The 12469-nt window shown below is 37.7% G+C and overlaps 1 protein-coding gene across 2 annotated transcripts in view; it reads right to left on the bottom strand.

The window, feature by feature from the left end:
- The window catches only part of OSBPL10 (oxysterol binding protein like 10), a 112970-nt gene that overhangs the window by 32136 nt on the left and 68365 nt on the right, over positions 1-12469 (bottom strand). Inside the window, exon 6 of one of the 2 annotated variants that reach the window (XM_048301352.1) lies at positions 7389-7531. In XM_048301352.1, the coding sequence (XP_048157309.1) occupies positions 7389-7531 (143 nt within the window). Of the gene's footprint in view, positions 1-7388; positions 7535-12469 lie in introns of both variants that reach the window. The other variant, XM_048301342.1, reaches the window with a different exon arrangement.

The raw sequence follows: 12469 nt of genomic DNA, 5'->3' as shown, positions 1-12469 counted from the left end.
CGTTTTCTTCATAAGACAATTCCTCTTGCAAAAATCGATCTTTATAAACCTAAGGAAGTCAGTTCAGAAAACAGGCTGAAAAGCAGCTAATTGCCAAGCACAGACTCCACAGGGGAAGATTAAGTATCAGTACCAGCCCACACATGCTTGTGAGCACTTTTCATGAAATGAGGGCTACTGAACTACCGAGGACCGAATCCTAAAATACAGGAGGACTTTGCAGTATTGCATAAATTCAGTAAGAACTGGGAAAAAAATATATTTCATCACTGGTATCATCAGAAAGAAATAGTTATATGAGACTATAAAACAAAATGTGCAAGGAGAAAAGCCCCATGGACTTGTCCTAAATTAAAGCAAAAAAAAACTTGAAGGCTAGCATAAATCACAACCATAAGATAGAGAGTATCACACATCATAAACAATTTTAACAAAACCTATTCCTAATGCAAAATACAGAGACTAGTGAAGAACAATTTCCTGAAACATATTCAGTTTTATTCTGTGAATTACATTTTTTAGAAGCAAGATGGCTTCAAACAATCTGACACTATCCAAAATAAGTGTACAAGCTTACAAACCACAGAGTGCAGCAGGACAGATTCCAGTCACTGTCCAGGCAGCATTTCAAGACACTACAAGGGGTCTGAAAGTCTCATGTTGATAACTTTTGGGGAGCTAAAGACAAAAGACTGCACTGAGCTGCAGGTCAGTGCAGGGAAGTAGCACGGGGCGAAAGGCTGGGAGAAAGCTACACTTTAGACATCCCCCTAATATTACAAGGCATCCTCTCTAGAGATCCTTGGGGAGAAACAAGAAGAAGAGGTTCTTCAGGCCTCATATTCCCATGAAGAGGGGGAGGACAAACACCTTCTGGTAAGGGTTCCAGAAGACAGGTCCCTGTTAGCTGCTCACCAGACAGTACAGCACAGCACATTGAGTATGATGCCTTCCCTCATCAAACAACCCTTTGCCCCCATTGACAAAAGCCCTAGAGAAATGGCAAGATTGTGTGCAGAGAGGCTGTGGGACCTCCAGTGGGAGATGTCTAGGATTGGACTGGACAAGCTGACCTGATTAGCGCTGCTTTCGCAGCGTTGAGCTGCAGGACCTCCAGAGGTCCCTTTCAAGCCAGGGTACTCTGTGATTCCATTATGATTCTGCCTGCAATGCCCAGTAACTGAAAAGTTAGGAATTAACAGAGCTGAAGTCATTTAGCAGCTGTAATTCTCTTTTATGTCGCTTTGTATGCTAGCTAAGCAAATTTATGGCAGAAAAATATTGCCACATTAGTCAATAATACACCACTCACATATGCAAAGAGGGCACAAAAAGATGGACAACTACAAATTTAACCATTACAATCACCTGGTCTTGCAATACCAATCTATATGTAAATCCAGTTCTCACAGTGCTATTTCTTGTATGCAGTATCACATGTCAGCATATTTCTAAGAGGACAGAAATGGTAAAGACATGTTAATACAAGCAGTATTAACAGTCTTGCCCCAGGACGACACATTTATTAAACCACCCCAACTCTTCCTGCAATTTCTTTGCTCATCCACTATACACATTCACATTGCTGATAAACACACAAAACTCAAAAAAACCCAAGTAAAAACCCTTAAGTATTTCAAAAGAAAACCAAATCATTATAAATCATACCAGGAGAACATTCAATATGTGAAACAAATTAGGCCTAGAAGATTGTCTTCTTTTATATGTCTAACTTCTTGAGGCCAGTGGAACTCTCCGCTTGAAAAGCTTCTTAAGAATTGTTCAGTCTGATGAATCAATCGCTTGGTCCACCTCAGACTGAAGACTCTCTATAATGTGGAAGAGTTCTGCCTTTTTCACCTGCTCCTTCCAACTCCTCCTCTGAGACAAATTTTAGAATTAAATTCTGTTATCACAGCTGGGATTTGTTTCCACATTCTGGGCTTTTGAAATAAAGAACCACTACAGTTCATCACCACAAGCTGAAAACCCCGGGTTTTTTTCTAGCAAGACCAGACAGAACAGCTGAAGCCAGTCTGGATGTTGTTTCACTAAGCAAGATAAAGCAATGCCAACCTGAGACAAACTTTCCCTGGAGGAGAGTTCAGCTCAACTTAGTAAGGTCTAGGTAAGTAATTAATGAGATGGGTAAGATTTCTAATGGGCAGTATCGCCAAACCCACATATATACACATACTAAGAAATAAAACTGACAGCACAAATCAAATTAACTGGCACATAACAAATCAGAAATCCTGAAATAAAATTAATGTTGACTTCAGAGTTCCTTTAGCAAGGGCCACAAGTTTTATACTGAATAGAGTATGCCATCGATCCACTTAGAGTTAATTTCTAAGCCTTATGGCAAGGGAACCCAAGTTCTTTATATTCCGATGATTAGTTTTCACTGACTTCCACTAGTAATTATGGAATTCCACATGAATCAGAACCTCGTGTTTATTCAAATTAGAAGCAGATTTGGTATTGAAGCTTTTTTTTTTTTTTTTTTTACATGGTATATTAGTCTCAATTACATAGACAGCAGCTGGAACACATGCATTTTGGAGGTGGAACTGATTCAATAATATGCAGTGGGTTTGATTGGTGATAAAATTTTTATTAATTATTTGCATAAACAGTTTTACTAGAGGACTGTTTGCTGACACAGTAGCTATTCCAGAAAGCTAGCAAAAAAAACCAAATCAAAATTAGCTACATTATCTTAGTCATTGTCAGTGCTGCTGTAGCAGGCTTAGGGTCATTTAATTCCACTTTTAGTCTAATTGTACATTTAATCCTTAAATATACATTCCCTTCATTATCCTTAAATATACCTTCAATTGATTACCTCAGATTTCATTTTTTAGATGGTCTGCATAGTGAATGGATTAACTGGTACCATCTTTGCCTAGAGATTAATTTAGCTAAATCATTACAGGCCATTCACTGTGCTCTTCAGCCTGAAAAGTACTTAATGGTGCAGAGGACAAAAAGCAGAGCACATTGAGAAATCCTGTAATGTCTATACTAAACAGTGAAAAGGGACTCTCTGTAATGCTGCAAACATTACTTGCCCATCCTGATCTGTTGTTCTTCCATTACTGCACTTGGGGCTAGAGCTCTCTGTTCATGGCTAAGCTCATCTCCCAACATCAATTATACACATTTCTGTCAAGTACAAAAAGGAATTAGGAAACACTAGAAACAAATTATACCAGGAAACAATCCACAGACCTGGGCACATCTGCTAAGACACAGATAAATAGAGGTAACATTGAAGTAGAAATAATTTCATTTATCCTGCTTAGTTTCTAAAATTGCATGAGCATTTTTAAATTATTTATTAGCATCTCTAATACATTCTGTAATAGCTCTAAAGTCTAAAATTCTAAAGTCATATTAGGATATATACTTACGTACAGATAAAAAACAAATTACAGCTTGAAAGAAACTATCACCTGAAGAAATGAAAAAAAAATACATAAACTTATAATATTAAACAATTCAGTACCTCCTCTAAATAGAACAGTTCCCTCTTACAGTTGAAAACATCAAGGTTCAGATCATCCAGGGGACCAAAATATCTTTAATAACCTGGACTTGACTGCCCTTGCAATCACTATAACAATTAAAACCTGGTTTAGCAGTTAGATAATCAGAGCTAAAGGCTCAATCCTACAGAGCTCAAACTTCAATCCCATTAAAAAGACACTTCCATTTGGAGCATGCGTACAGCTGCTCATGCACACAGGCAAGGGAAAGCTAGGGACAGGAAAGCAGGGAGACTGCACAGAGACCAGATCCACAGGATGGGAAGAATCAGCTGGCATGGCATTTTAAGGCATAAAAATCACATGAAGAGGGCTATATTGCAGATGTAGCTACAATTTTTAAATTAGAACAATTTTTAAAATAATTCTTAACTGAACTATTAGATCCAAAGAAAATTATTCCTTCCCTTTCAGATCCCACATAAGAACAGCCTGTTACCTATTTGTATTTGGCTGAATAATGTTTAGCTTCTACCAGAGAAGAAACTGCATTCCTGAAACCCTGACAGTGCAACAAACCAAAAAGAAAAGTTTTACTATAGTTACATGTGGCATCTAAACTAAGCTCCAGAATTTTCTACATCTCCCAAGAATGCTTAAGTATTCAAAGAAAATTGCATTAGATGGACCTTGTTATTCCAGAGATTCATAAAGATCCACAGTTCTTCATAAACATATAAAAACCAGTCACTGGTTTGTTAATGATGCCGCTTAATGCACACCTGAGAAGTGTTTGAATGTCGTGCTGAGAATTAGCACAGTTATCACCAAACACACTCAGCCACTCAGTCATGTTGCCAGGAAACTGCTGCCACTGGCAGGCAGCTGTATGGGAAAGATTGCTCAGCAGTCACCCACACCCACCTCTGCCCCAACATAACATCTGTTTTCTTCTTAAAATCACTGCTGATCCACATACTTAAAACTATCTTTTCCTTATAAATAACACTCTACAATATAAGCAGGTGAGTCTGCTGCTCCTCAAGGTTAGCCAGTTAATGGCATTTTCTATTTCAGACCAGAGGTCAATTCACAATTTGTTTGGTCAGTACATTTACTATATTACACTGAGAGTTAGCCAAAAAGCTCTCCCCCGTTCCTTTGGGGTATAGCTTCTCACTAAGACATAGAGGTTATACCATAAAATTACAGTTTCTTTTAAATAAAAATCTAGACCCAGTCAAAGAAGAGATTGGAATTAATTCTGATAGTACTGATACAGGAATTAGCACTCTCATCTCATAACTTCTGTAAAAGCAAGGCTTATTTCTTCTGGCAGGTATATTTGGAAAGTTGAGCCCCATTAATACCCCAGCAGCTTCTTCAAGAAATGGAGATTATCTAGTGCCTAGTTGGGTTTTTTAAAAAGAAAATCATTAAGAGAAATAAGCTTCATTTGAATGACACTTGTGGATTCCTCCTTTCTTCTAAAAGAAGCTATCAGATAAATAAAAAAAGAAATCAGGGCATTCAGCTTCAACAAAATGTCAACTAATGACATCTAGAAGCATTTTCTCATTCAGTGCTGATGTCATCACTGTTACTAACAAACAACAAACAAGCGATGATTTGCATTTGCCTTTATATGTTACTATACATACTAAGTAATTAGCACAGTCAGTGCTTTTATACCTTTGAAAGTAAAGTGCTTACTCAGTGCCAGATCTAAGCTCTTGCCTTGGACACACAAGGCCACAATATATTTAAAAATATGACTACATCCTGCACACAGAACTGTTAAACTGTGTCAAATCAAACATCTTTGATAACTATGGGCGTGTCAGACATCATCTCCTGGGTGACTACCCGGCTCAGATAGCATTCTTACCAGGGTAACTGTTAAGTTTCTCAGAAAAAAATTCATCAAAATGATCAAAACTGAAAAATGTATCAGCTACATTTAAAGAAACACTTCAAATTCAGAGCCAACAGTATCAATCTCAGATAGCATCACACACGTAGACTCAGTGTAAGGGAAGATGCATGTTTGTAAACAGCTTCCAGGAACGAATCCTGATTCAGGCCACTTCCTCAGGGCAAAACCAATTTTCTGCTCATTAAAATGTACTACTACATTACAAAAATTACCTGCCTGATTCCAGCTGCTTCTTGTTGCTCCACCAATCCACAAACTCCTATTTACTGTTTCTACCAAAAACACCACCTTGAGCTGACCTCTTTGTAACTTAAAAATCTTACTCCCTCTCTTCACCAACCTCTTTTTCTTCTTTTTTAGTGGCTAATGCCCCAGGGCCCCCAAATGCAGGCTCCTGATTTCAGGAAGACTGCCTACAAAGCACTGACGATTCTGTACCATCAACAGTGCTACACTTCCTTGCGTATATCCATCCCTTCTAGGGTACTCCCTTCTCAATAAATCATGAGTTCCACAAGCAAAGCAGTACCTCAAGCCACACACACAACTCAGTGTCTCTCATCAGCAAACAAACAGGAGGGGATTGGACTCATAAAAAAATTTGTCATTTAAAACATGTCATTAATGGCTCAACTCAACTGCAAAATGATACGTTAATGTGAGTAAAGTCAGCTGCTACTCTTTATGTTCTTGCTGCAAAGTTCATGCTTGCACATCCCATTTGGCTTTAGTGGATAATTGAGAATAAAAATCCCCAAAAAAACCTAAAAAACTCTAATGAAACAGATTTCAGTGGTTCAGTACATAGTAACTCCCAAAATACTCTTAAATAGCCTCTTGTCTTAAAAACACACTGTAAGAAGTACACTTGGCTTATCCGAAAAAAGGAATTCCATGACTTCCTAATAAAAAGTAATTACAGTAAATTTAAACATTTTGGTAAACGGACACCAGGAGTAACAGAATACAAAATTCCTTTCTAAGGACAGAGGACCAAAGGAACACATGAAAAAATTAAAAATCTGCTTTATCTGTGATTTGTTTTGAACTATGTACAATTCAACATACTACAAAAGAACTGGAAAAAACAGCTTTATTGATGTCTCCAGTCATTACATATTTTATTAAAAGCAATGTAATTTAATTTAAGCCATTCCAATTGCCCAGAGCATTCACTCGTTTCTTCAGCTCTTTTGAAAACTTCTTCCCAGTTCTCCAGGTCTCACGTGTTCCAGGTGCCCTATAATCTCTAGGGTCTCAGGGTGAAGTGTTTTCCTGGTGGGCAGCACTGGTTACTGAAGCAGACAGTAGAAGCTGGAGAAGTTTGTCATGATGAGAGATTTTCAGTGCATGAGATGTCTGATACGCAGCTGTGTGTCTCCTCAAAGAGTGGATGCTTCAGAACTGCCCTTTACCAAGTAAATGCCACAAAAGCACAAATCAGCTGGTTGATGCAGGATGATGTGGACAAGTTCTGCCCATTATCACTTAACAGGAAAAGGGATCAGGAAATAACATAGTTTTTCAACTCAAAGAATAGTCAGCTATGCTCAAGAGATGCCCAAGAGCAAAGAGCAACATGGAAGAACAAGTAGGAAGCAAGTAGTCTCCTGTCTATCTCAAACCAGAAAGAAAAATAAATAAATAGGGGGGTTTTTTTGCACTGGAAGATAGAAATGTGTATTGACAGTCTGTTGATTGCTTTTAAGATTAGAAAGAAATTGTACACTCGCCAAAGTTGGCTGACACAAGTACCTCAGAGAAGCAAAAGCACAGAACAGTATCAACACATTTTTCAAGTTTTTGGAGTGCACTTTTGCATGAAACTTATCATTATCACAAGTAACTTCAAACAAAGAGTATACTATAAAGACAAAATACGATAATTAATCAGTGAAAGCATCCACCATCACACATGGTTTGCATCTCACGAACAACCTACAGACACCAAGCATGCTTACCTCAGTGTTTGGCTGTGCATCCTGGGCTGCAGATGGAACTATTGCCCATGTAATGTTGGCACTAGCAGATGATAAGGAGCTGAGGGCACCATTTTTCAGTTGCTCTGTGGAGTGTGACTTGGGCCCAGGCCATCCCAGGATACCTTCTGAAGCAGAAAATAGGTATCAGCTTACAAGAGAAAGATTACAGATTTCTTCCATTCACCTCATCATTCTACTGATCTAAATTAGTTGTATCTCTTCTCTGCTTCCATGCACAGCTTTACTTGAGTAACAAATGATCTTGTACTTTCTGAACTATCTTATGCAGTATCTCAAATTATATCCCTGACTTTGGAAGCAAGAAACACCCTAAATAACCAAAGTAAGCATCTTATAGGCCAACTTATCAGTGGTCTTTTTAAGTCAATGAATGTTAGTTCTACCACCAGACTGTATAATCCTTACGTATAATTCTATCTGGCATACCTTAGAAATTACACGAGTATTCCCTACCCAGTATTTTCATAGTTATGAAGTTTTCCAAGTAAACCCTCCATTTCTTCTGCCTGAAATCAAAGTTTTAAGCCTAGCAGCTGAATTTTATCTCTGTACTACAAAAAGTTTTTTCTAGATTAAGTACTAAAATGCTGTACTGGTCCCAAGACCACAGTTTAAAAGAGGTCTCATTAGAAAGATACACATTAAATATGAATCAACCAGAATCTGGCATCAGAAAAACCCTTATTTCCAGGGGCACTTGATTTCCTGGGTGAGTCTGTATTTAAGAATAATCAGCTGAGGCAAGTGCACACTTGTTCCTCCCTAACTGTTCTAAAACATAGTCTCAACAGCCAAATCAGCAGCCCTCAGCACAGGACTTAAACTTTCAGCTATTAATTACACGCTGCTATAAAATGTAGAGGTATGGATAAGAAAATCACAGCACTTCAGTCATTACCACGATTTGTAAATGAATATACAATTAGTGCCACAGGGAGGATCTCCTCTCATCACTGACAAGTTTTTAAGATGACGCAGAGCAACACAAAGCACATTAAAGAACATGCAATTTCTCCTCTCCATATCACCAGGGTTACCAGAGATTGCCTCCTAAGTGAAGTAAATGGTTTGATCTGGAGAGGCTATGCTGTGTAGTGCTACATTAATGCTCCCATTATTAAAGAATGGGCCACAAATCCCATAGCTGAACTCTTACCAAATTCTAGAGATGAAATAGTTACAGAACATTCCTCTCATCTAAAATGGCACTAAGTTATGGAAACATGGCAGAAGTTCAGATCTACCTTGCTTAGGGTGTTTTTGTGGTGCCATCTTTTGCTGAAGAAAGCATGAGGAAAGCATAAGTAAATAGTCAAGCATAAAATTATTTTCAAAGAGCTGAGTAACCGATGGGGGAAAAAAAATTGAGCTTTTTTTCCTTTTTTAAAATGTCTATTTCATACAATTACACAAAATTCCCCTTGCCAAAGGAAGAACATGTCTGTGGCTCTGCTGTCAAATTATGCTTCTCACTTGTCATTATTTTGCAGTAACAGATCCCGATCTATTTTTCTGTTTTTCCCTGTCAAAAAAAGCTGAATAATGGATTATTGCTGCTATTTTCCTATTACAGAGACACTAAAAAAAAAAAATTGAACTGACTTCTCTTTATGCCAATCTTTAAAAATGTGTCATTCGATCATTACCTTAGGCTATCCATTTTCTCTCTGCACAAACAATCTATTTGGCCTTCACTGTAAACAGGTTTGGTTTTTTTTTTTTAAATCTAGTTTATGTAAATAAGCACAATAAAAAGCTCCCATGTGAAGAAATACCTCACTTCAGGGGAAATTTTTAAGTGCGAACATTTACCTCATCACAAACATATTTTTAAAAACACTATACTAGTTTTCCTCTTCAGTGCAAATACATTGTAAAAAGAGCTTTTCCTTTGTCTTTCTCTGCACATTTTAGAGTCTCTTAGAGAAATAGAAACTGTTAGAACTAGGCAAGCATGTTTTCTCTCCTGTACTAAGGGCAATACTACCCTCACAAAACAACAAATATTGTCAGCTTAATAAAATTTTAAACAGATCTTAAAAACACATTATGACCTTGCCAACACCAACAGGATGCCAAGAGTTAAGGTCCAAATTATAATAAAGCACATGCATCTCCTCAACACTTCTGCATATGAGAAAAATTGTTTTGTTAAACTGTGCATCTGGAGTTTGACTACTTTGCAGAAGAGAAATATGCAGGGAAAGATATTAAGTCATACAAGCACAGAAATATAAACAAATAAAAAGTCATCTCCCTGAACAAGTTGAGAAAAATTCACACCTAGTTTCAAAGTGCCATCAGGGAACCTGTGATGATCTTTACAAATCTTACTCTGAGATGTCAGCATTCTCATATCATCCCAAGGGTGATGTGCCATATATCTAATACAGCAGCTCGCTTTTCAGGCAAAAGCAATGTCTGATGAGAGAACTCATTAGAAATTATCTTAAAAACAACAAAGACTAGAATAAAATCTCCATGTAGAAAGTGAAAGGCCACAACAATATGCCTCCTACTTCGCTGACATTATTAGTTTTCTAAAACTTTTCATCACAGTTTCTCATGATTTTTTTTTTCCATTTTTTCAGTACACCCAAAATGTTCTCATCTGCACTAGTACAAATTATTTTTACCACAAAACCGTACAGGTATAGCTGTCATCTGTGCCATATCTAATCCAGTTGTTTACTGGAATTTACTCTCCACAGACTGAGCTGCTATCTGTAAATCATTTGATCCGCTCTAATGGAGTTGCCATCTTTGCCATTTTATGGGACTCAAAGATTTCTATCACTCGTTCAGTCCCTGTTCTTATAAAGATTTAAGTAAACATATATAAAAACTAAACACAATATGAGAAAGTTTATCTTCAGAGTTGGGTAAGAATAGGAAGAAATGGCTCTCATTGGTTTGGGTTTTTTCAAAGGCAGATTTTCTTCTCTGTTCTCAGTCATAGCCAAAGACAGCTGGCAGAAAGGTAAATTCTAATCTATTTTGATACATTTCAGAGCTCTAAAGGAATTCTCCAGAAAGGCAGTCACAAATTATACAAAAGTATTCACAGCTACATAGCTACTTTACTACTTTTAGACTATGCAAAGCGCTACGCTAATTAACACAAAACATCTGTTTCTGTAGCAAATGATGCAAAAATTATAAAGAACGTACCAAATACACAACTAGTAAAATCAGCCAGATCTCTTCCACCTGCACAGTGTTGGTGCTGTAGCTCCAGGAGTGAAAACCCAAGTCTGATTCCTCTGAAAGTTCAGAGCATATGTATATACATAACAAGAGTTCTCATAGAAAATACCCAAAAATTAGCTTCTTTCCCCCTTCCTATCAACACCAGTTTCCACTGTGATGAACACACAGCCAGCAAGTACACCAAGGCACATGAGAACACCTGCACCTAAGCAAAGTACAGCAGCCAGACAACCTACTTATCCTTTCCCTACAGCAGTGTTACAGTTCACAAACACTATTTCAGTGGGCACAAAAGGCTGTATCCCACACAAACGCCCTCAGGAGAAATGTCTTTCCCTTCTACAGGTGCACACAGCTGGGGGGGGGGGGAAGTTCTCTCCAAAGAGAAGGTTTACCAGGAGATTTTTCAGTTAAGCAATGCTGATAATTTTCTTTTGCTGGTTTTGATTTTCTGGGTACCTGATGTACCTTCAAACTCACTTTTTCATGATAATTGGTGCATGAAATATGCTTATTATTATTTCACCTATCTCAATTCTGTAAGAAATGCCTTCCTAATTTTAAGTCGTCTGGTCTTGGTTAGGAGACTACAAAAAACAAGCTACCTACATTTTTTTCCCTGGCACAGTCATAAACTAACACCTATTGATAACACTCTTATGACATATTTTCAGTATATTCTAACAAATATCCCCTTAACAATGCAATGGTAGGCCTTGAGGAGAAACCAATATTAGATCCAGATTCCTTCCCCTGCCAGGGATGGATGCGACAGTTTTGTCTCTCTGCTGAATCCCTGCAGCACACTGAAACAGAAACAGCAAATGGCAGCTGCATCTCTGCCTTTCACATGAGACTGTCTTTGCTAATGCTGTGTGGGGACTAGAAAATAATGTTATCCTCCAATCAAAGAAGAGCATGTAAGGAATAATGTATCAGCCTTTAGATAGAACAGCAAATTGCTCTGGTTATTCTTGACAGAAGCAAGACTGGTGAGGGTACAATTAAGGGAGAACTGACTGACCAAGCCAATTTAGTAAAGTACACCAGTAACAAAGAATATGTACTCCCCTGTATTCTTTCCTCACCTTTCCCTGCCAACATGCATTTAAGCACAAATAAGGACTAACTTATCTGCTCATTTTTCTCTTTTGTCATCTCAGCTGCAAGACAATTCCTAACTGTCATTTGTCAACAAATTGAAAGCATCTAGATTTTGCCTTTCCTGTTCATTTATTTTCTCCAAAACGGAGGTAATAGAGAATAAAAGCTCAACTATATCCCTTCCCCAACTCCAGAATCACCCCCGATCCGTTTACTTCCATGGGAGCCAAAATCAGCAGCTTTTGCACATTGAAGTGAACTTCAGAAAATCCATAGTAAGGATGAGTTTGGCTTTTGTTTTTAAAAAATCTTGAAAAATGAAACGTTTTACACTTTGGAAAAGCGGACAAGGCAGAGACAGAAAAATATAGGAAGGAATTCCTATGAGGAAGATGCTTTATTCAGTAAATGAATGGCTAATGTGAAACACAGATTAAAAGAACGGATTGATCTGTGCAGGCTGCTACTACATGAGAGGATTATGTCTGCCAAAACACTAAAATTAAAAAAAAAAAACCAGACCTAAAACACAACATACGCTGGTAGAGCTACATTAAAACAAACATTCGAGTTTGCTCTGTTCTCAGTCTGGGAGCGAAGAATGTTAACAATTGCAGTCAACAGGCTCTGGAGATATCCTTCCGCCAAAGGCTTCAGAGTTGGAAAAAAATAACACTAGAACTTCTAAAGTTAGAAATAAAGATAAAAGTTTCTTCTCCACATTT

The sequence above is a fragment of the Corvus hawaiiensis genome, chromosome 1 (assembly GCF_020740725.1).
Source record: "Corvus hawaiiensis isolate bCorHaw1 chromosome 1, bCorHaw1.pri.cur, whole genome shotgun sequence".
NCBI lineage: Eukaryota > Metazoa > Chordata > Aves > Passeriformes > Corvidae > Corvus > Corvus hawaiiensis.
Note: the sequence above shows the minus strand (reverse complement) of the source record. Positions and strands in the feature narration are given on the sequence as shown.